Source organism: Ascaphus truei, chromosome 3, assembly GCF_040206685.1.
Source record: "Ascaphus truei isolate aAscTru1 chromosome 3, aAscTru1.hap1, whole genome shotgun sequence".
Taxonomy (NCBI): domain Eukaryota; kingdom Metazoa; phylum Chordata; class Amphibia; order Anura; family Ascaphidae; genus Ascaphus; species Ascaphus truei.
In genome coordinates, this window is record NC_134485.1 from 28698173 (window position 1) to 28724147 (window position 25975).

A 25975-nucleotide genomic window follows, 5' to 3' on the forward strand; every position below is an offset into this window, starting at 1 on the left:
TAAGCTTCAATTAGGTAGGAGGTTGCCACCCTCCAATCAGCTAAGACTAGCTGAACAAGAATTGTAAAACATACTGCACACCTAACCAGCTCCTATTTAACCCCCAAAATAACCACAACATATATATAAGCCTATGAGTGTCACAGAGGAGTGCTATTGAGCATGGCAATATATATTTAAAACCAGAGACAGAACATAAAACACAGACAGAGCTCAGTGCACATCCAGTGAAACTCATACACGGTACAGTGCCTAAATATATATGTATAAATATCTATTAAAGAAAATGGTCTTTTAGTTTAACATTTTTGGCCAAAATTGTTGTAAGCCCCTGAGCCACTGCACGGCAGACCACACAATTCAGGGGTCCCTAACACTAATATAAATTCTTAATAACCTGTGTAATACCAGGAGCTGGTTAGGTGTGCAGTATATTATTATTATTATTATACTTAGATATTTATGGATACAGTAGGGCCCTGCTTTTCGGAGTTCTGCTCATACAGCGGTACCAGGAAGGGGGCCGCCATGTCTGCACATGCGCAGAATGGGGGTTGCAGAGGTCGCGCATGTGCAGAATAGTGGTCACGCTTGCACAGAACGGAGGTTGCGCATGTGCAAAAGCTAGAAGGGGGAATTGCTGGTCTGCAAATGCACAGATGCCGAAAATCGCCGCTTTCCCGGCGATTTTCGCTTTGCTGTACAACAAAGTGTGGTTGGACATTCCTCTATGCCTATTGGGTATAAATATCTTGCTTTCAGATGATTAAATGTTATATAATAAATCAACAAATACATGTACAGATAAAGAATGACCGAAACCTTGTGTTGCCACAGACCTGAAATGCATTAAAGGCAAAATTATTTTTGTGGGTACAAAAAGCAGTATGAATCACGTGACAGCCGAGGACTCCTCCAAGACGCGGAAGTGGGATAGACAACTCTCACTGGGGGGCGCTCCATCCATTTTGAAGTCTCAGTGGTTGTGGTAGTTGTTGGTTGACGTCACTTCCGCCCTGCGTTTCAATGGAGATGGCGGGAGTGGAGGATGCTGCTACGGTCACGCTGGACTCCAGCCTTGGGGGCGAGGCGGGGATGGCAGCGGAGGAGGAAGAGCAGCCGCCCGTGGTGTTTTTGTGCAGCAACTGCAAGAGGCCGTTGGGGGACACGTACGGGTGGATGGGTAGCGATATGGAGGATCAAACCATAATGCTGAAGGGTAGGAGAGAGTAAGGATGCGAGGGGGATTGCGGGGTGAGAGGGGGATATAGGGGTGTGTGGGTTGAGGGAGGATGCAGGGGTGAGAGGGGGAGTGTAAAGAAATGAGAAGGACGAACGGTGGAAGAGGGGGACGAAGTATAAGAAGACACCACCTCATCTGTTGCATTAAGCAGCTGGACTCAAGTTGGGCAACCCGTTTATGGGCCTCTAATTTGGACACTTCAGTCAAATATAGTTGCTGGCTGCAGTTTGAAACCAGAAATAGACTGGACAACCAGCAGCAAAATGATCTATTGCAAGGAGCACAGTAAACATGAAAACATAGAGGGAAAGATTTACTAAACAGTCTTCAGCCAAAAGGCACTTTGCAGCGCTGGAGGATACCTTACAGCTGATTCGGGCAAAGGGCTCTAAGGTGTCTCCCAGTGACTTAGTAAATAGGCGCCTGAGTCCATCTACATCTCTCACAGGGCCCTCGCGTCTGTATAAGAATATATGTATTTACATTCTACTTTACAAACTATAGTATACAAATTAATTGTAACCTTGTAATCCCATTTACCTCTAGCGGTCTCTACGTATGTTTCTGTGGAGAGTGCGCAGATACTTTCAAAAATTCCAAATGACTACGGCTGGTAAGTCTAGAAAGTTGTGCATTGCATTTAAAGCAGCAGCAGTCCAAACTGCCTTTTTTTTCTTCTTTAAATATATACATCAATGCAATCCACACAATGATAAGTTATTAGCAAAGTTGCTGATTGATCGGCAAAGATTCTGCTTGGGGGGGGGGGAGTGTCACTAAAAGTCTGTCAGTGCAGCAGAAGAGGACCAAAGATGCAAAGTTCTTTGGGAAAGATCATGTGACCAGACAGTCACTAGATACAATTGGTGCACTGCTAGAGATTTATTTAATTATTAAATGTTTTACCAGGAAGTAATACATTGGGTTATCTCTCGTTTTCAGGTATGTCCCGAGCACAGAGTTATAATGACAAATATATGGTTACAAATACATAGTTACAATGAGTGAAAGGTTTATACAGTACATTATATACAAGACATTGCATGCACAGTTAAAGATAATATATATTATAGGCGTATATAACAGTTACAGACCAGATTAAAATGTGAGACAGCTTTAGTTTTGAAAGAACTTAGACTGGTGGAGGCTGTGAGAGTCTCCGGTAGACTTCCAGTTGTGGGGTGCACGGTAAGAGGAGGAGCGGCTGGATACTTTGTTGTACCTTTGGACTATGAACAGTCTTTTGGAGTCATCTCAGATAAGTGCTGCATGTGGTAGGGGGCGAGGAGCTTGTTCAGAAAGTATTTGAAGGCAAGACAGGAGAGATAAACTTTGCGTCTAGACTCAAGTGATGACCGATCTAGTTCTTTGAGCATTTCGCACTGATGTGTGTTGTAATTGCATTGGAGGACAAAGCAGCATATTAAGTTGTAGAGCAGCGTTTCCCAAATGGTGGGTCGCGACCCGGCACCGGGCCACGGCACCAAAATTGCCGGGTCGCAGCGAGGCTGGCCGCGCGGTGTCTCCTCCCACCCCAGCTCTAGTTAAAAAAAATGGCAGCGATTCGTCCCGCGGTTCCGCGCGCATGCGCAGGGCAAGCAGGGCCCGCTCCCTCCCCCCCCCCCCCCCGCTCCCAACATGGGACGGAGGAGGAAGTACCAGCTCCTCTGCGACCCGCTTCCAGAGCTCACCTCCCGTGGCACACCCTCCCGAGCCCACCTCCCGTGGCACCCCCTCCCGAGCCCACCTCCCGTGCCCCCAAGCCCACCTCCCGTCCCGGGCAGCAGGGGATATCGGGGCCAGCAGGGGAAAGCGTCCGGCGGCAAGGTAAGTCACCCCACCCTGTCGCTGTCACCCACCCTGTCGCTGTCACCCACCCTGTCGCTGTCACCCACCCTGTCGCTGTCACCCACCCTGTCGCTGTCACCCACCCTGTCGCTGTCACCCACCCTGTCGCTGTCACCCACCCTGTCGCTGTCACCCACCCTGTCGCTGTCACCCACCCTGTCGCTGTCACCCACCCTGTCGCTGTCACCCACCCTGTCGCTGTCACCCACCCTGTCGCTGTCACCCACCCTGTCGCTGTCACCCACCCTGTCGCTGTCACCCACCCTGTCGCTGTCACCCACCCTGTCGCTGTCACCCACCCTGTCGCTGTCACCCACCCTGTCGCTGTCACCCACCCTGTCGCTGTCACCCACCCTGTCGCTGTCACCCACCCTGTCGCTGTCACCCACCCTGTCGCTGTCACCCACCCTGTCGCTGTCACCCACCCTGTCGCTGTCACCCACCCTGTCGCTGTCACCCACCCTGTCGCTGTCACCCACCCTGTCGCTGTCACCCACCCTGTCGCTGTCACCCACCCTGTCGCTGTCACCCACCCTGTCGCTGTCACCCACCCTGTCGCTGTCACCCACCCTGTCGCTGTCACCCACCCTGTCGCTGTCACCCACCCTGTCGCTGTCACCCACCCTGTCGCTGTCACCCACCCTGTCGCTGTCACCCACCCTGTCGCTGTCACCCACCCTGTCGCTGTCACCCACCCTGTCGCTGTCACCCACCCTGTCGCTGTCACCCACCCTGTCGCTGTCACCCACCCTGTCGCTGTCACCCACCCTGTCGCTGTCACCCACCCTGTCGCTGTCACCCACCCTGTCGCTGTCACCCACCCTGTCGCTGTCACCCACCCTGTCGCTGTCACCCACCCTGTCGCTGTCACCCACCCTGTCGCTGTCACCCACCCTGTCGCTGTCACCCACCCACCCTGTCGCTGTCACCCACCCACCCTGTCGCTGTCACCCACCCACCCTGTCGCTGTCACCCACCCACCCTGTCGCTGTCACCCACCCACCCTGTCGCTGTCACCCACCCACCCTGTCGCTGTCACCCACCCACCCTGTCGCTGTCACCCACCCACCCTGTCGCTGCCACCCACCCTGTCGCTGTCACCCACCCACCCTGTCGCTGTCACCCACCCACCCTGTCGCTGTCACCCACCCACCCTGTCGCTGTCACCCACCCACCCTGTCGCTGTCACCCACCCACCCTGTCGCTGTCACCCACCCACCCTGTCGCTGTCACCCACCCACCCTGTCGCTGTCACCCACCCACCCTGTCGCTGTCACCCACCCACCCTGTCGCTGTCACCCACCCACCCTGTCGCTGTCACCCACCCACCCTGTCGCTGTCACCCACCCACCCTGTCGCTGTCACCCACCCACCCTGTCGCTGTCACCCACCCACCCTGTCGCTGTCACCCACCCACCCTGTCGCTGTCACCCACCCACCCTGTCGCTGTCACCCACCCACCCTGTCGCTGTCACCCACCCACCCTGTCGCTGTCACCCACCCACCCTGTCGCTGTCACCCACCCACCCTGTCGCTGTCACCCACCCACCCTGTCGCTGTCACCCACCCACCCTGTCGCTGTCACCCACCCACCCTGTCGCTGTCACCCACCCACCCTGTCGCTGTCACCCACCCACCCTGTCGCTGTCACCCACCCACCCTGTCGCTGTCACCCACCCACCCTGTCGCTGTCACCCACCCACCCTGTCGCTGTCACCCACCCACCCTGTCGCTGTCACCCACCCACCCTGTCGCTGTCACCCACCCACCCTGTCGCTGTCACCCACCCACCCTGTCGCTGTCACCCACCCACCCTGTCGCTGTCACCCACCCACCCTGTCGCTGTCACCCACCCACCCTGTCGCTGTCACCCACCCACCCTGTCGCTGTCACCCACCCACCCTGTCGCTGTCACCCACCCACCCTGTCGCTGTCACCCACCCACCCTGTCGCTGTCACCCACCCACCCTGTCGCTGTCACCCACCCACCCTGTCGCTGTCACCCACCCACCCTGTCGCTGTCACCCACCCACCCTGTCGCTGTCACCCACCCACCCTGTCGCTGTCACCCACCCACCCTGTCGCTGTCACCCACCCACCCTGTCGCTGTCACCCACCCACCCTGTCGCTGTCACCCACCCACCCTGTCGCTGTCACCCACCCACCCTGTCGCTGTCACCCACCCACCCTGTCGCTGTCACCCACCCACCCTGTCGCTGTCACCCACCCACCCTGTCGCTGTCACCCACCCACCCTGTCGCTGTCACCCACCCACCCTGTCGCTGTCACCCACCCACCCTGTCGCTGTCACCCACCCACCCTGTCGCTGTCACCCACCCACCCTGTCGCTGTCACCCACCCACCCTGTCGCTGTCACCCACCCACCCTGTCGCTGTCACCCACCCACCCTGTCGCTGTCACCCACCCACCCTGTCGCTGTCACCCACCCACCCTGTCGCTGTCACCCACCCACCCTGTCGCTGTCACCCACCCACCCTGTCGCTGTCACCCACCCACCCTGTCGCTGTCACCCACCCACCCTGTCGCTGTCACCCACCCACCCTGTCGCTGTCACCCACCCACCCTGTCGCTGTCACCCACCCACCCTGTCGCTGTCACCCACCCACCCTGTCGCTGTCACCCACCCACCCTGTCGCTGTCACCCACCCACCCTGTCGCTGTCACCCACCCACCCTGTCGCTGTCACCCACCCACCCTGTCGCTGTCACCCACCCACCCTGTCGCTGTCACCCACCCACCCTGTCGCTGTCACCCACCCACCCTGTCGCTGTCACCCACCCACCCTGTCGCTGTCACCCACCCACCCTGTCGCTGTCACCCACCCACCCTGTCGCTGTCACCCACCCACCCTGTCGCTGTCACCCACCCACCCTGTCGCTGTCACCCACCCACCCTGTCGCTGTCACCCACCCACCCTGTCGCTGTCACCCACCCACCCTGTCGCTGTCACCCACCCACCCTGTCGCTGTCACCCACCCACCCTGTCGCTGTCACCCACCCACCCTGTCGCTGTCACCCACCCACCCTGTCGCTGTCACCCACCCACCCTGTCGCTGTCACCCACCCACCCTGTCGCTGTCACCCACCCACCCTGTCGCTGTCACCCACCCACCCTGTCGCTGTCACCCACCCACCCTGTCGCTGTCACCCACCCACCCTGTCGCTGTCACCCACCCACCCTGTCGCTGTCACCCACCCACCCTGTCGCTGTCACCCACCCACCCTGTCGCTGTCACCCACCCACCCTGTCGCTGTCACCCACCCACCCTGTCGCTGTCACCCACCCACCCTGTCGCTGTCACCCACCCACCCTGTCGCTGTCACCCACCCACCCTGTCGCTGTCACCCACCCACCCTGTCGCTGTCACCCACCCACCCTGTCGCTGTCACCCACCCACCCTGTCGCTGTCACCCACCCACCCTGTCGCTGTCACCCACCCACCCTGTCGCTGTCACCCACCCACCCTGTCGCTGTCACCCACCCACCCTGTCGCTGTCACCCACCCACCCTGTCGCTGTCACCCACCCACCCTGTCGCTGTCACCCACCCACCCTGTCGCTGTCACCCACCCACCCTGTCGCTGTCACCCACCCACCCTGTCGCTGTCACCCACCCACCCTGTCGCTGTCACCCACCCACCCTGTCGCTGTCACCCACCCACCCTGTCGCTGTCACCCACCCACCCTGTCGCTGTCACCCACCCACCCTGTCGCTGTCACCCACCCACCCTGTCGCTGTCACCCACCCACCCTGTCGCTGTCACCCACCCACCCTGTCGCTGTCACCCACCCACCCTGTCGCTGTCACCCACCCACCCTGTCGCTGTCACCCACCCACCCTGTCGCTGTCACCCACCCACCCTGTCGCTGTCACCCACCCACCCTGTCGCTGTCACCCACCCACCCTGTCGCTGTCACCCACCCACCCTGTCGCTGTCACCCACCCACCCTGTCGCTGTCACCCACCCACCCTGTCGCTGTCACCCACCCACCCTGTCGCTGTCACCCACCCACCCTGTCGCTGTCACCCACCCACCCTGTCGCTGTCACCCACCCACCCTGTCGCTGTCACCCACCCACCCTGTCGCTGTCACCCACCCACCCTGTCGCTGTCACCCACCCACCCTGTCGCTGTCACCCACCCACCCTGTCGCTGTCACCCACCCACCCTGTCGCTGTCACCCACCCACCCTGTCGCTGTCACCCACCCACCCTGTCGCTGTCACCCACCCACCCTGTCGCTGTCACCCACCCACCCTGTCGCTGTCACCCACCCACCCTGTCGCTGTCACCCACCCACCCTGTCGCTGTCACCCACCCACCCTGTCGCTGTCACCCACCCACCCTGTCGCTGTCACCCACCCACCCTGTCGCTGTCACCCACCCACCCTGTCGCTGTCACCCACCCACCCTGTCGCTGTCACCCACCCACCCTGTCGCTGTCACCCACCCACCCTGTCGCTGTCACCCACCCACCCTGTCGCTGTCACCCACCCACCCTGTCGCTGTCACCCACCCACCCTGTCGCTGTCACCCACCCACCCTGTCGCTGTCACCCACCCACCCTGTCGCTGTCACCCACCCACCCTGTCGCTGTCACCCACCCACCCTGTCGCTGTCACCCACCCACCCTGTCGCTGTCACCCACCCACCCTGTCGCTGTCACCCACCCACCCTGTCGCTGTCACCCACCCACCCTGTCGCTGTCACCCACCCACCCTGTCGCTGTCACCCACCCACCCTGTCGCTGTCACCCACCCACCCTGTCGCTGTCACCCACCCACCCTGTCGCTGTCACCCACCCACCCTGTCGCTGTCACCCACCCACCCTGTCGCTGTCACCCACCCACCCTGTCGCTGTCACCCACCCACCCTGTCGCTGTCACCCACCCACCCTGTCGCTGTCACCCACCCACCCTGTCGCTGTCACCCACCCACCCTGTCGCTGTCACCCACCCACGCTGTCACCCACCCACCCTGTCGCTGTCACCCACCCACCCACCCAGTCGCTGTCACCCACCCACCCACCCAGTCGCTGTCACCCACCCACCCACCCAGTCGCTGTCACCCACCCACCCACCCAGTCGCTGTCACCCACCCACCCACCCAGTCGCTGTCACCCACCCACCCACCCAGTCGCTGTCACCCACCCACCCACCCAGTCGCTGTCACCCACCCACCCACCCAGTCGCTGTCACCCACCCACCCACCCAGTCGCTGTCACCCACCCACCCACCCAGTCGCTGTCACCCACCCAGTCGCTGTCACCCACCCACCCACCCAGTCGCTGTCACCCAACCCACCCACCCAGTCGCTGTCACCCACCCACCCACCCAGTCGCTGTCACCCACCCACCCACCCAGTCGCTGTCACCCACCCACCCACCCACCCAGTCGCTGTCACCCACCCACCCAGTCGCTGTCACCCACCCACCCACCCAGTCGCTGTCACCCACCCACCCACCCAGTCGCTGTCACCCACCCACCCACCCAGTCGCTGTCACCCACCCACCCACCCAGTCGCTGTCACCCACCCACCCACCCAGTCGCTGTCACCCACCCACCCACCCAGTCGCTGTCACCCACCCACCCACCCAGTCGCTGTCACCCACCCACCCACCCAGTCGCTGTCACCCACCCACCCACCCAGTCGCTGTCACCCACCCACCCACCCAGTCGCTGTCACCCACCCACCCACCCAGTCGCTGTCACCCACCCACCCACCCAGTCGCTGTCACCCACCCACCCACCCAGTCGCTGTCACCCACCCACCCACCCAGTCGCTGTCACCCACCCAGTCGCTGTCACCCACCCAGTCGCTGTCACCCACCCACCCACCCAGTCGCTGTCACCCACCCACCCACCCAGTCACTGTCACCCACCCACCCACCCAGTCACTGTCACCCACCCACCCACCCACCCAGTCACTGTCAGTCACCCACCCACCCACCCAGTCACTGTCAGTCACCCACCCACCCAGTCACTGTCACCCACCCACCCAGTCACTGTCACCCACCCACCCACCCAGTCACTGTCACCCACCCAGTCACTGTCACCCACCCACCCAGTCACTGTCACCCACCCACCCACCCTGTCACTGTCACCCACCCACCCACCCAGTCACTGTCACCCACCCACCCAGTCACTGTCACCCACCCAGTCACTGTCACCCACCCACCCAGTCACTGTCACCCACCCACCCACCCAGTCACTGTCACCCACCCAGTCACTGTCACCCACCCACCCACCCAGTCACTGTCACCCACCCAGTCACTGTCACCCACCCACCCACCCAGTCACTGTCACCCACCCAGTCACTGTCACCCACCCAGTCACTGTCACCCACCCACCCACCCAGTCACTGTCACCCACCCAGTCACTGTCACCCACCCAGTCACTGTCACCCACCCAGTCACTGTCACCCACCCAGTCACTGTCACCCACCCACCCACCCAGTCACTGTCACCCACCCAGTCACTGTCACCCACCCAGTCACTGTCACCCACCCAGTCACTGTCACCCACCCACCCAGTCACTGTCACCCACCCAGTCACTGTCACCCACCCACCCACCCAGTCACTGTCACCCACCCAGTCACTGTCACCCACCCACCCACCCAGTCACTGTCACCCACCCAGTCACTGTCACCCACCCACCCAGTCACTGTCACCCACCCAGTCACTGTCACCCACCCACCCACCCAGTCACTGTCACCCACCCAGTCACTGTCACCCACCCACCCAGTCACTGTCACCCACCCACCCAGTCACTGTCACCCACCCACCCAGTCACTGTCACCCACCCAGTCACTGTCAAACCCAGTCACTGTCACCCACCCACCCACCCACCCAGTCACTGTCACCCACCCAGTCACTGTCACCCACCCACCCAGTCACTGTCACCCACCCACCCACCCAGTCACTGTCACCCACCCAGTCACTGTCAAACCCAGTCACTGTCACCCACCCACCCAGTCACTGTCACCCACCCACCCACCCAGTCACTGTCACCCACCCACCCACCCACCCAGTCACTGTCACCCACCCACCCACCCAGTCACTGTCACCCACCCACCCACCCAGTCACTGTCAACCCAGTCACTGTCACCCACCCACCCACCCAGTCACTGTCACCCACCCACCCACCCACCCAGTCACTGTCACCCACCCACCCAGTCACTGTCACCCACCCACCCACTGTCACCCACCCAGTCACTGTCACCCACCCACCCAGTCACTGTCACCCACCCAGTCACTGTCACCCACCCACCCACCCAGTCACTGTCACCCACCCAGTCACTGTCAACCACCCACCCACCCACCCAGTCACTGTCAACCACCCACCCACCCACCCAGTCACTGTCAACCACCCACCCACCCACCCAGTCACTGTCAACCACCCACCCACCCAGTCACTGTCACCCACCCACCCACCCAGTCACTGTCACCCACCCACCCAGTCACTGTCACCCACCCACCCACCCACCCACTGTCACCCACCCAGTCACTGTCACCCACCCACCCACCCAGTCACTGTCACCCACCCAGTCACTGTCACCCACCCACCCAGTCACTGTCACCCACCCACCCACCCAGTCACTGTCACCCACCCACCCAGTCACTGTCACCCACCCACCCAGTCACTGTCACCCACCCACCCACCCAGTCACTGTCACCCACCCACCCACCCAGTCACTGTCACCCACCCACCCACCCAGTCACTGTCACCCACCCACCCAGTCACTGTCACCCACCCAGTCACTGTCAAACCCAGTCACTGTCACCCACCCACCCACCCAGTCACTGTCACCCACCCACCCACCCACCCAGTCACTGTCACCCACCCACCCAGTCACTGTCACCCACCCACCCACCCAGTCACTGTCACCCACCCAGTCACTGTCAAACCCAGTCACTGTCACCCACCCACACAGTCACTGTCACCCACCCACCCACCCGGTCACTGTCACCCACCCACCCACCCAGTCACTGTCACCCACCCACCCACCCACCCACCCAGTCACTGTCACCCACCCACCCACCCAGTCACTGTCAACCCAGTCACTGTCACCCACCCACCCACCCAGTCACTGTCACCCACCCACCCACCCACCCAGTCACTGTCACCCACCCACCCAGTCACTGTCACCCACCCACCCACCCACCCACTGTCACCCACCCAGTCACTGTCACCCACCCACCCACCCAGTCACTGTCACCCACCCAGTCACTGTCACCCACCCACCCACCCAGTCACTGTCACCCACCCAGTCACTGTCAACCACCCACCCACCCACCCAGTCACTGTCAACCACCCACCCACCCACCCAGTCACTGTCAACCACCCACCCACCCACCCAGTCACTGTCAACCACCCACCCACCCACCCAGTCACTGTCAACCACCCACCCACCCAGTCACTGTCACCCACCCACCCAGTCACTGTCACCCACCCACCCACCCAGTCACTGTCACCCACCCACCCACCCACTGTCACCCACCCAGTCACTGTCACCCACCCACCCACCCAGTCACTGTCACCCACCCAGTCACTGTCAAGTCACTGTCAACCACCCACCCACCCAGTCACTGTCAACCACCCACCCACCCACCCAGTCACTGTCAACCACCCACCCACCCACCCAGTCACTGTCAACCACCCACCCAGTCACTGTCACCCACCCACCCACCCAGTCACTGTCACCCACCCAGTCACTGTCACCCACCCACCCAGTCACTGTCACCCAAGGTCACTGTCACCCACCCACCCAGTCACTGTCACCCACCCACCCAGTCACTGTCACCCACCCAGTCCCCCCTCCCACCCTCCCAGTCCCCCCTCCCAGTCCCCCCTCCCAGTCCCCCCTCCCAGTCCCCCCTCCCAGTCCCCCCTCCCAGTCCCCCCTCCCAGTCCCCAGTCCCAGTCCCCCCTCCCACCCAGTCCCAGTCCCCCCTCCCACCCAGTCCCAGTCCCCCCTCCCACCCAGTCCCAGTCCCCCCTCCCACCCAGTCCCCCCCTCCTCCCACCCACTCAGTCCCTGCCCCCCCCCCCCCCCTCCAGTCACTCACATCCGTCATTGCCTGTAATTCACTGTTTGTGTCTGTGTGCGTATAGGGGAGAGCGTGTGTGTGTGTGTATCTGTATGAGTGTCTGTGTGTGTGTATCAGTGGCTGTGTGTGTGTGTGTGTGTGTGTGTCTATCAGTGTCTGGTCAGTGTGTGTGTGTGTGTGTGTGTGTGTGTGTGTGTGTGTGTGTGTGTGTGTGTGTATCAGTGTCTGTCTGTGTGTGTGTGTAGCACTGTCTGTGTGTGTGTGTGTAGCAGTGTGTGTGTGTGTTGCAGTGTCTCTGTGTGGCTGCGTGTGTGTGTGTGTCAGTGGCTGCGTGTGTGTGTATCAGTGGCTGTGTGTGTATCAGTGTGTGTGTGTCAGTGGCTGTGTGTGTGTGTCAGTGGCTGTGTGTGTGTATCAGTGGCTGTGTGTGTGTCTGGGTGTATCAGTGGCTGTGTGTGTGACTGTGCAGGCCCTATAGGCCAGTATAGGCGATAATTTTTTTTAGTGGGTCACGAAGGAAAAGTTCAAAAATAACCGGGTCACGGGAAAAAAGTTTGGGAAACCCTGTTGTAGAGGGTATCAAGTTTGCCAAGGTGAGTTTGGGAGTAAAACCATATGCCCAAATATTTTAAACTAGTAACGGGCTAGGATAGTATTAGCGTTGGTTCTGATCTGTAGCTCCTTTATTGGAAGCTTTAGACATTTAACCTTGGTTAGAAATACCATTATTACAGTCTTGTCAGTGTTTAGAAACAATTTGTTTTGGGAAATCCAGTTTTCAAGTCTCAAAGTATGTGTTCAAGGTCGGAGAGGCTATGGCTGTGTGCATATAGGATTGTGTCATCTGCATACATGTGTATTTAGACTCCCTTAAAAGCTGTGGGAAGATCATTGATGAACACTGAGACGAGTAGGGGCCCCAGAACAGAGCCTTGCGGGACACCACAGGTGATAGCCAAGGGGTTGGAGTTTAGAGCCTGAGATGGACACATGTTGGGATCTACCTGATAGGTAGGAATGAAACCAATTTAAAGCATGCTTCCCTATTCCAGGGAACTGGAGTTTATTAAGCAAGATAACATGATCAACAGTATCAAAAGCATTTGCAAAATCTAGGAATATTGCACCAGTGAGTTGTCCCAGTTCCATTCCACACTGGATCGCTTTCAAACTTTTGGAGTGTAGTTACCGTGGAGTGTTTGGCTTTCGCCCCAGATTGGAATTGGCTAGGGAAATTTGTCTTGGTTTTAGTAATTGCTTAATTTGGAGTGAACACATTTTTCCATGACTTTGGATAGTATTGAGAGAAGAGCGATTGGCCTGCAGTTTGAGACAGTGTTTTTGTCCCCACTTTTGAAGATTGGGACAACTCTGGCAGCTTACCAGGTCTTGGGGATATGGCCTGCAGACAGAATAGAGTCGATTAGGGAAGCAAGCGGTTTGGCAATGGCTGGGGCACCAAGTCGTAGGAACTTAGATTGCAGTAAGTCAGGTCCACATTGGCTGCTTCGTTTTAATTTGAGGCGCGCTTGTGTAATCTCCTCTTCGCATACTGGGACAAATTGAAAAGTGTTGGAAGAGGGTGGGGCTATAGGGGTACTCTCAGAATGAGGTTCATGTTTGTAGTCCGGGTTGCGTTTCGCTAATAAGTTAGTAGCACACCCCACAAAGTATTCATTGAATGCATTTGCAATGTCAGTGGGTGGTAATATCCTCCTTAATGATACAGTATATGGTTGCTGATGGCTAGAAGGCTGGAATATATTGTTGATAACCTTCCAGAAGTTAGCTGGATTTGACATTCTGATGAAGATTTGTCAAGGTAATATTATGTTTTTGTGTTCCTTGTTTGCCTTGTGCACATATTCCGCAGGCATCTGTAGTTAAGATCTTTAGTAGTGCCAGTTACTTTGTAGCTTTTCCACAAGGCATCCCAAAGATGGTAGAGCGCTATACGGTCAGAGAGGGCAGGGCTCAAAAAGGGGTGTGCCAGAGCCCGTTTCGGAAGGGGATGTGACTTTGCAAAAGGTTGCTATAGAAACAAAAAAATGCTTGTTAGATTATAATACATTCAAAATGTGATTGAGACTTGTTTAAAATAAAAATAAATGCTACAAGTATTTTCTCATAGTACAGAACTGATTTATGAAAAAAACCACACGTAGGATATTGCTTGGTCTGCAGCTTTACGAGACTTTATTTTGTAAATAAAAAGATACGTTTGTAACGTGGTTGGATAAGATTTGTAACTATTAACAAAGCCGATAAACAAAAAATAGTGCTTGCTTTAGAACATAAATTGCATCGTACATTCTCACAAGCAGGGAGGGCCCTCATCCCTGTACCTATTTGTGCTGGTTTGTCCTTATTTGGTATGTAACTGTTTGTCATTTATATCACTCTGTACCCCCATTGTACAGCGTCTTGAAATATGTTGGCACTCTACAAAAAAACAATAATATATTACATTTACTATAAACTGAAAAAATCCAGCCATGTAACTTCCATTTGTAACATTTGTTTTTTTTATTCTTTAGGACTATAATATATTCGCTTTTCAAATGATAGTTAATATATAGTAGCAGGTTCATCAAGCACTGGTACGGATTAGGGCACTAGATCAGGCTTTGACTCCCGTTCAAGCCACTAGTTAAGCGGGATCTGGTGTTCTGCACAGCGCTGGACTGCTCCATAGAGTTTTTTTTAGGCTAATAAGTAATGGATAAAACTACTTTGAAAAGTTAAATAAATAAAAAGCATTACTGCTGCAGAGTTATACCAGTGGGATGACCTTGTACTAGTCCTCGACTCGGGATGATTTTCTTATTTCTTGTGTTTTTTTTTTATACATTTTCTCCTATGTATCAGCACAATTGAGAAGGTGCTGTGCACTGGCTGCTCCACAACAGTTGGGAAAATCTACAAGTGTACTCCGAGGCACCTCGACTTCAAACGGGATTTATTCTGCTTTAACATTGATGCTGTGGACAGGTAAGCGAGAGAAACTCAAATGGAAAGGGGCGTGCAGCAATTTAATTTGAGCAAACGCATTTACGAAATGTAACGGTGGTTTGAGAAATCCTGTTTGGATATTAATGGAGGCCATTTTTGGAAGCCTATGGTATAAAGCTGTCCCCGCAAATGGGCCAGCAGTCTTGCTATAAAAATCACGGGCCTTGGCAGTGACCATCCTTGTTGTAGACCAAGGGTGCGCAAACTGGGGGGCGTGAGATTTTCTGTGGGGGGGGGAGGCGCGGCGGCTACAGAGGTCCTGCACTCTCCCCCAAGGCATTTAAATTAAATTCCGAGGGACCGCGCCAGGCCTCTGTAAGTAACAAACTTACCTTGGCTTCCAGCGACGCATCTTCAGGGTAATCCGGGGTCACGTGACGTCACATAACCCTGCGGTGTCATTTGACGCTGGAGCCGAGCAGGGTGGGGGGTGCGAGAGCAGAGGATGAGAGCAGGTAGGAGGAAAAGTGTACATTAATGGCGCTATATAAATAAAGACATACAAAAGATTGTGCACCCCTGTTATAGACCAGGGGTTGGCAACACCAGTCCTCAAGGTCCACCAACAGGTCTGGTTGTAAGGATATCCCTGATTCAGCACAGGTGGCTGTCAGAGACTGAGCCACCTGTGCTGAAGCAGTAATATCCATACAACCAGACCTGTTGGTGGACCTCGAGGACTGGAGTTGCCCACCTTTTTCGCTCTAGATTGTCTGCCGTGATGAACAATAGTACGCTATTTTCAGCATTTGTGACCATGTTACAACCGTGTATACTACCAGAGTTTTCCAATATTAAGGATTAATATTTCTCTTATTATATATTTTTTGCTCTTAAAATGTTAACATGTTACAGTAAGTGTGTTGAATATACAGAAAGCTGCCTTCTTTTTTTTTTAAAGACTTTGGTATGAAAAAAAAAATATCTGGGAATGTTGCCCCCAGATGCTGAGGGACCATGGATGACATATTTTGGGGGTGGGGGTTGGGAGGGGTAAAATGTTCCTTTGGGCAGTTAAGATAACTGCTAGCACGCTAAGCCCGAACCAACATCAAACAGTCTTCTCTCTTTTTTCCTTAACTGTAGAGCTTTGGGGGCTGGTGTGTAAATGGAGAAAACCACCACGATTCAATCCATCAAGCAGTCTGCAATCGCAAGCAGCTGTCAGGTTGTGTTGGTGATGTGAAATAATTTGAGGCTGTCTGCTTTTCAGTTACACCCTTGGATCTGCAAATAAACAAGCTGTATCTGAGTTTGAAGAGCCTGTCACACTTGATGCTCGCGCAGCTTTTGAAGAGGAACTAGAGCAGGTAATTGAAAATGAAGGGTTCATGTACTCTCCATTCATTTGAACAAACTTTAATGGTCCTCACTACCCCTATACTATCCATCCTGTTAACTTGACTTCCAGCCTCTCACCTGACCTCCTGTCTTGGGCTTGGGTTTAGTTCTAGGATCCATGTCTGAATTAATATCATAATTTTATTAAGATACATAGTTATGATCACCCTAGCACTACCATACACTACACTAACAGCACTTACCCACAACCCCTAACTCAGGACTTATCCAGTCCTTAGTGCCTATTTGTGCCTAACCAGCATCACTGTATGCTTTAACAGGGTTTTGAGCACTATCCCCTAGGCACTCCTGTGTAAACATTGTGGGTAGCTCCCCCTCCTGGCAGACTCACTGACTGTTCAGTCAATGAGCCGTGATGTCATATCCAGGAGGTGGGACTTAGTGCTCTGGATAGAAATTTGCATGAACGCAGGGCTATTTAGCTGCACACCCTTTGGTGTGTGTCTCCCCCCCTTGTACTGCCTTGAGGAAGCGGCTGCGCGAAACGCGCGCATCGGCAGATGGGTGCACGCGCAGGACTCCTTCACACACGAGTCAGCTGACGGCAGTGTTCGTCAACAACTGCAGCGCGCTATTTTTCAAATTAGGTGCTTCCCTGCGATTGGATGATCTATAGGGAGCCCACACGAACCACGATACCCTTCTCCCTGCTGTCACACGGTAGCAGGAAGCTGTTTATTTATTTCAGCATTACCATGTATTTATCTCCTACCTCTCTCTGAGTACTGATCCTTTACAGATCAACTCTGACAACAGAGTTGGTGTTGGGTCAGTACTGTTTACCACCTTATAGATAGATTGGTTATCATACACACCACCTACCTGAGAGACGCTGAACAGACTTTATACCTACCTGATCTGAGTCAGCCCTCCCGTTGTTACTATGTATGTGAGCCTAGTATGTTATACCCACATTGTGGTTAGGGACTTATTGCTTTGCTCCCTAGACTCATAATCACTTCTCATAGGGTTATATTCATAGCCAGTGATATTGAGCTGATTATATACAAACCCTATATTCTATCATCTATCTACAGTATTCCTAGCTTTGTACTAGATATATTATTAGCCAGGATCCCATTCATTCAGCCAGTCACACTACCTCACTGTTTTTTGGCAGACCTGGCTAGGGTACCTTTTGTATGCTAGAGTGCTGTATATTCTGCGTATTAGGGTTTGTTTATACTGGCACGTACTGTTACAACAGTGACATTTAGGGTGCTTTGGTTCATCTGGACAGTGACTCACCATACTCAGTGGTCCAAACTGCAACATACATTAATAGAGAATATTTGCAGTCAGCATTCATTGATCCAGAACACCACATTCATTGTTCATATGAAGGCTCATAACGTTTAATTCTTATTTTATCACCCATTATTTTAAAATTATTTGAATAAAGTGTATGTTTTAAAGTGTTCACCATACCACCTGTGTGTTAAGAGTGCCCTTACTAGGTTCTTTCTCTCCGGTCTGTTGTTATATGCACTTACCTAGGGAGCACCGACACATTTACATTTAGATAGTTGCGGTGGTTCCCTCTTTTGTTATCAGGTAATTGAAAAGCAAAACAAAAAAAAACTCTGCATTTATACAATACTAGCCCCTTTACTAGTCGAGATTAACGTGTTTTTTTCTAGCACTGGATTTCAATAATGAATGTGACTTTGTAAATAATGGGGGTCAGGGGAATAACTTTTCCTGTATATTTAAATGCAATTCCAGACATGGTTTTACTACTCGGTTGATACATTCTATTCCCGGGTACAATCTTCAGAAAAATTGTATATGTTTAAAAATATGTCGTTTTTTTCATATGAGATGAAGTTTGTACTTTCAGAAATTGGCCAAAAAGAAATTTTCCTATTAAATGATTATTTGGTGCATAAGCCCTCTGTTCGCCCATGTGAAGTGTACTTGCCATGATGCCACGTTTGCTCATGTGTAGGGCTGCTCTCTGAAAGGGCCATGTTCGGAAGGGAAGAGCAGGGCGCCTGTTCAGTTCCTTCAGTGAAAGCGTGACTCGGGCCCATATGATGGCTGCCCTAGAGATCACATAGTCCTGCAGTAGCTAAGGTGTTTGGCACCTCAATGCTACTGGCTCTGAATGCGCCATGCATATTTCAATTTGAGAAGAAAAAAAAAGTCATTTACCATTTGCAATCCTATTAATGATTTCTGGAATGTAAATACACACGCTTTATATGTATGAATCTTTTTTTTTTAATCTTTTTTTAAAATTTTTTTTTTTTTTTTTTATAGACAAACGCTGTTTTAAGCGCATTGGAGTCCAAAGTTGCGTCCATCGAAGCAAAAGTTTCCTCTTTCCATGGTAAAGGCTGAATAATATGCTGCGAATGGAATTTCTGAAGACGTCCGAGAGAACTGACTTGTCACCGTCAGGAATCCTAGTGCCTCTGCCTTTGACAGAACGATAAAGCAGCTGTAACCGGGTTTTGTTATAAGTGGTTGTTTTTATGATGCAGATGAAAGAAAGAGTCCGAGGGATAAGCGGAAAACGTCTTGTCAACTTTGTGGACCATATTGCTGACCTGTACACAATCAACCTTAAGCATCATGAGATCTGTTGGGTACCAGTAGCTATTATGTCTCACCGACAACAGTTTGAGCTCCTAAAGTTGTGCAGCTTCCTGCTTTTTTTTTATAATCAATGCACAACTAGTGCAAACAAGATATGGTTTTCTGTTGATGCCAGACCAATTTGGCTGGAGAAAGCCATAGACAGCTGCCTCACAGTCCCTCTGAGCCGTCTGGTATCTTGGATACTAACCAATTGATGAATAAATGATTTTCTCCAATCTCCATCAGATAAACGGTACATCTGTGTTTTAGGAACCAGATTACTGTAGTCGTGTTGTGATTAGGGAGCGCATGTGAATATCATGTTTTTGCTTAATATGGAATTAGCACTTCTTTTGTTTAAACTTTTTTCTGATTGTCAAGGCTTCAAAAAAAAAAAAACTTTTAATATGATCAAAAAGGAGTTTTTAGTGTTTCCAGCGGTAATGTTATCATGAAGAATTCGGACCCCAGCGTCTCGCTGGTTTTGATTCACTGTGACGTTATTCATGTTGTTGCTTCCACGTGTTTATAAGATGTACATATTTACATATACAACTGTTCTGTTAAATAAACCCCCCTCCCTCTCTCCATCACATATTTTCAGTTTTTTTATGATGTCTAACCAACACAGGTATAATTTGAATAAACCTGAAAATAGTTGATTTCTGTGTGTAATAAATCTTTGTTTAAAAGTGCAACGCTGACATTTCTCAGCAGAGGGCGCCATTAAATTGGTTTAAATAGTAACAAGCTTTTGGGGATTTTCGGGAGTATTTCAGTGTGCTCTTTATATTCATATTTATTTCATACCCCTCGTTAAGGCCTAAATATGATTTCTTTCAGGGTTCTTCATAACTGACAGTGTGCAGCGTTTTCAAAACCTCGTAGGTTTCTTCTTGGTGTTCTGTGTCAGTGGTACCGTACATTTGAAGTGGGAAATGCAAGGTTTCAAAAGAACTGTGCACTTACTTAATCCAGCAATGCGCAAACTGGGGGGGCGCGTGACATTTTTCTGGTGGGAGGGAGGGGCGTGGGCGGTTGCAGAGGACCTGCGCTCTTCCCCAAGACATTAAAATTAAATACCGGGGGATCGGGTGAGGCCTCTGGAACCTAAACTTACCTGGCCTTAGCCAGTGTCTGGAAGCATCTCCATGGCAACCCAGCGTCAAATGACGCAGCTGGGTCATGCATCGTGACGTCACACGTGGTGCCATAGGGGTCACGACCCCATGCGTCATTTGATGTTACACAGCGAAGGTGGGGGGGGGGGGGGGCGCGAGCACCGGAGGACAAGAGGCAGGGGCGCAGGGATAAATGTTTGCGCAGCCCTGATTTAATCTGACAAACTATAATGCCTTAGGAAGTATCAAAAGGGGGGTGAAATGACCTAAAAGGTCATAGAGTGTGCACCTTGCACTATACCAATGTGAAAGGAGGGAAAACTAAATGGTGTAACCTGTGAAATATAGGAACAAAAACTGCAATAAAGTGCGGAGGTGGTGCTGGCGGGGAAGGGGTTAATGTTGAACAAAAGGGTAAAGAAAAGCTCCCTATATGCCGCACAAGAGGACACCTATACCTATGTTAAAACTTACTATTTATTAATAAACCATTAAAATAAATTTATTGCAGCAATAATGTGAACCAAAGTGATTAAAAGCCGATGAAACCACTACAGGTGAAACATGTAGGGCAGGCCAAGCGCTACCACCTAGTTCGCTGGCAATATCGGAGAGGTCTGCTGCCTTCTTTCATTCAGAGTGTTTCGGAGACTTCATTAGGAAGCACAACACTCTGACTACTCCTTATTTGTATGGTTCAAAGTACAAGACACATACCTTGTGATCTTGAGAAATCTGTTACTGTTCACCATGACAGACCCACAGGCTCACTAAACTTTGATCCTGACGGTCTGGCACAAATGTGTACGTATATCTGACCTAAATCGCATCTACCTGGCTCAACATAATCTATTTTGAGCGCATACATCAGGTCAGGTTACACCCTTTACACATCATTCAGGAGTAGTTTTCAAACGACAGCAAATTGTATAGGAATCACTATCACCTCTAGTATAATTATATAGTTGTTGGATACTTTGATAATAGTGGTTCCCGGTCTACACTGTAAGTTTGAATTAGGCACACAGTTAACCTCTCCGTTTTTAATTTAATTATTTTAATCACTTTGGTTCACATTTTTGCTGCAATAAATTTATTTTAATGGTTTATTAATAAATAGTAAGTTTTAACATAGGTATAGGTGTCCTCTTGTGCGGCATATAGGGAGCTTTTCTTTACCCTTTTGTTCATTCTTAGGAAGTATCAAGCTACAAAGAATTGACATTTCTCCAGGACCATTACTGCTGATAAAACTTTGACCCAAACTTACCAAATGATGCCAAGCTTTAATTGTACATAAGATGTGTATCATTTTATTGATATAGCGCCAACACTGTACCGGTCACTGTACAAAATGACAATACAAGGTTAAGTACAAACAATGGGGATAAGCGCACTGTGTAAATGACGACACGCACAAGTCTAACCCACGAAGACTCTTCTGTCTGACTCACTATTCAGACAACCCTTGGCTGCCTCTTCTTCTTCCTCCATCTCACCTCAGGACTTTGCTGACTATTTTAAGTTAAAGGTGGAAACCATACGTCAGGACATCCCCTCTGTTTCCTCCTCCCAACCTACACCGCTTCCTAACTCTCCTCCTGCCTTCCTTGACTCTTTTTCTGCTGTCACAGAGGAGGATGTCACTGTTGCTCTCCTCTTCTCCCTCTACCACTTGCTCTCTTGACCCCATTCCCTCCCATCTCCTAAAACCTCTTGCTCCTACTATAATCCCTACGCTCACACACATTTTTAACTCCTCCCTCTACTCGGGTACCTTTCCCTCCTCCTTCAAACATGCAACAGTTATACCATCACTCAAAAACAGCAAGCTTGACCCTACCTGTCTTTCTAACTATCGACCTGTCTCCCTCCTGCCGTTTGCCTCTAAAATCTATTTCAGACAGTGGTTTCGCTTCATTTTCAATCAAAGTTGAAAACCTAGATTATGAAAATTCATGAGACCTGATCAAAAGTACTCATATCAAAAAAAATAATTGGAAAATTAATATTGTCTCAATTTGAAGGGACAGTCCCACTTAGGACCAAAGAGAAGTAGGAGTTCAACACACCGGTTTAATAAACGTCTTTTTTATTTTTAATGCCTTTTAAAATTTTCATGGTAAGCAAATGTCTTTACTTTTCAGTCCTCGGAGCCCCAGGTTAATGGTGGTTACAGCGTGGTCCCTCGTTTTGTATAATCATTATGACGCCATCGGTTTGTGAAACATAAACCTCAGCAGTGGATAATATTGAATTGCAAAGTCTCCCGGCTGCAAAACTGGGGCAAAGTCTGTGCAAAAAGCACCGCACAAGATCTATCACAGGAAATCCTCCCACTGCTTCCAATGGGATTCCTTTTCTTTGAATATTGCTTTGTTTTTTGCCCTATTTTTGGACCCGGAGACATTAGTAAATAGAGGTTTTTTTCTTTCTTTCCTTCTTCGAAACAAGGAAACCGTTACTTTAATGATGACTGAATCGTTAAGGAAACCAAATGACAGTACACTAAGTTGAATTGAAAAAAAAAATGTTTGCGCCAGAAAAGTTATTGCCTCTGGAAATAAAACCAGGAGGAGTAATGTGTAGGTCACCATACACAATGTCTCATCTTTTCTGGCAAGAGATTGGGACAGAAACAGGATCCAAAACGCAAATGGTCTCCAAGGGGTTATGGAATAAAAACAGCCGAAAAGACGGGTGTTTAGCGAACTCACTCAGGTGTTGTGCGAGATGATCAGGCAGTGGGGTTTAAAGTAACCAACTTTGGGATGAGTCTTGGCACCTTCAGCAATTATCCAGAATAAAGGGGGCGGGGAGTACATAAAACATACATAAAACGAAAAAGCAAATATAGTGCAGTATTCCTTTATACACAATAAAAGTTGAAAAGTAATACACTCGCAAACAGATGTAAAGGAAGCGTTGGGAGCATCCAGGGTCAGAAGCGGAGTGCTCTCTTGGTTGCGGAAGCACAGGGCGCGAGCTCTCCTCCGAACAGACCGGCCGTGACAAGAACATACAGGGATGCTTTAAACACCCTCAGGTCACTCCCTACGCGTTTCATTCAGCCTCCTCGGGCTATTTTGAGTGTTACAGTCTGTGTGGTGCGATTGATGTCACGACGCGCGGATACTTAAATGACTTGATACAGCATACACAGTCGTCATGACACCTGCAATACAGAATTAACAATAAACTAAATACAAGAATATACAAATATACAAAATTGACAGTTACTGGGCTTCTAAGAATAAGAAAAGATCATTAATAATGCCCGAATACGCACTTACATAAATCCATACATTGGAACATTATACTGTATGCATAAAATCAAACAGACCCCACTCTTATTACATTGCTGAAATTAAAGGAAAAGCTAATTGGAGCTATTTGAACGGTCAAAAGTTTTAGGAAAAACTAGCAGCAAATAAATCAAATTATTAAAAACTGTAATTAATATAAGATAAAAATAAATCAAAAGATATTCTATCCATTCGTGAATATGTATGAAACATGGTAATTTTAAAAGAATGGCAATTTCATTAAAAATACATTAAGTTGATGTAAAAATAAACATTAAAAAGGAAATGGTTTGACTAACACGGTATCTGATTTAAAGCAGCAGTTCAAGTTCAAGCAGTTCAATGTGTGCATCAATACAATCTGCACACTAACAAGTGATTAGCTATGTTGCCGATTGATACGTTCTCCTGTGATCGATCGGCAAAGATTTGGTTCAGGGGTTCACTTAATCATTGTCAGTGCTGCAGAAGAGTACCCAAGATGCAAAGTTCTGTGTTGAAGATCATGTGACCAGGCAGGCACTAGATACAATTTGTGCATTGCTGGAGAGAGAGCAAAAGGGATGTGCCAGAGCCTGTTCTAGAAGAGAAAGGGGATGTGACGTATATGGTTGCTATAGAAACAAAAATGCTAGTTATAGTAGAATACATAAAAAAATGTCTTTACATTTAATTTTTTTTTTTAAATGCTACAAGTATTTTCTCATAGTACAGAACTGATTTATTTAAAAAAAAAACCCACATGTAGCCTCCTCACTGGATCACTGGTTTGCGTGAGTTGCGTCGGCCAAGTTGTGGTTGGTGCAGCCACATACATATGGACTATGGGTAAGGCAACGGCCATCTTGTGGTTGGCGCTGCCAGAAGAGGAGGTCCTGGCAGTTTAGGATTTCCTCCGCGGACTGGAGGCGGCGTGCTCAGTCCTGATGGAGCTTGCGAAGGGAGGGGTAGTGTCCAGGGAGCTAGTCAAGCCCCCTGGACTAGGCCAGACCCGTTTCCCCTTCACCATAGTGGAGTGTTGTAGGGCTGGCCGTAGTGAGGGACCTGCCCCCTTAGTGTGTGGAGAAGAGAACCAGCGACGCTGACGGAGCCGCAGCGGAGGATTCCCCTGGTCGGGTGGAACGGCCGTGCGGTGCTAGCGGAAGTAAGGCGAGAGGGGATTGTGTTGGAGGCCCTGCATCGCGGGATTATGGATGCGGCCTATATAAGGAATACCCTGGTGTACGCGATGTCACGGAGACCAGGCAATTTACACCTTTTAACCAGGATCATTCATTGAGCAAAACAAGGTAATGAAATAAATTGTAATTTATTCAGCATAAATTCGCATACACACAATGAAACACAAAATACAGACGAAAAGCACACTTACTGGGGGTCGAAAACTGGACTATCCTAGGTGCAGGGAATGTTAAATAAGAGTTTTACCCAGACCGGGACTTAGCCCGGAATCTCCTGGTTCCCAAATCGTCATGAAGTTCTACACACCACCGCTCCCTTCTCTTCTGAGAACTTGGACTCTTTTGACCGGGAGCTACCACTGATTCTCTGTAACCGAAATCGGCATAAAATCCCAGCTGCGACCGCTACGTTCGATTATTAGAACTTGGGCGCTAAAAACGGGACTTAGTCTCTGGCGGGCAGACCTTTCAGGCTTGAAATTGATGCCAGTTGCTCTGCTATTCACTCAAGAGCGTCTTTGAAAAGCCCGTCCGCACTTCTATCGCTAATAATCTCAAACCTGATTGGCTCAGACGTTTCTTATAGTATTTGGAGTTTCATTCATGAAATTCAGCAGCCAATCATCGCGTGGGAACTTTCTCAGTAGCCAATCAGAGGCAAGCCGGTATAGAAAGCCGGGTCAGCGGGAAATCTGAAATTGCCAAGGGACATGTTCAAGATTGCCACCTCCGTCCCTGGCTATCTCATGCCACCGGCTGGGTCAGGCTCCACTAAGTCTGGCAGAACAAATGGCATCCCGGACGACTGCCATTGTCCTCCGGACTTGGGTACTTGACCCCTTCCCTGCCACCCAAATGGCTTTCACACCTCTGGCATCCTCTGGTTACTTTGAACTCCGATGTCTAGCAGACTTACTGGCACCAACTTGGTAGCCCTGACAGTCTGTCTAAACATCGGTTCCGAAAGTACCAGCTCATTACAGTACACAACAGTACATTTGAATGTATTAATAAAATAGACTTTAATACACCCCTAAGCCCTGTATGTGGGGAATAGAATAGAAAAGTATACTTTTATTTCTATGAGCCTGAATGCCCCACACACTATCTACTGGACTTATACTGGACTCTGAAAGTCCCCTCACAACCATAGATAAGGTTGGAGTACCCAAGAACCTAATACAGATTCTGGGCTACTTGGGCATTAACGGGGGTATCCCCCTTAACCTAGGGACCCCTTTTAGTTACAG

The 25975-nt window shown here is 51.5% G+C and overlaps 1 protein-coding gene across 1 annotated transcript; it reads left to right on the forward strand.

The window, feature by feature from the left end:
- The first annotated feature begins 988 nt into the window (after nt 1–988).
- Nucleotides 989–19778, forward strand: MIS18A (MIS18 kinetochore protein A). Its single transcript, XM_075593892.1, has 5 exons — nt 989–1219; nt 1790–1856; nt 15030–15152; nt 16387–16483; nt 18798–19778. The coding sequence occupies exons 1-5, from the start codon at nt 1027–1029 to the stop codon at nt 18876–18878; spliced, it is 561 nt and encodes a 186-aa protein (XP_075450007.1). The 5' UTR covers nt 989–1026; the 3' UTR covers nt 18879–19778.
- The last annotated feature ends 6197 nt before the right edge of the window (nt 19779–25975 follow it).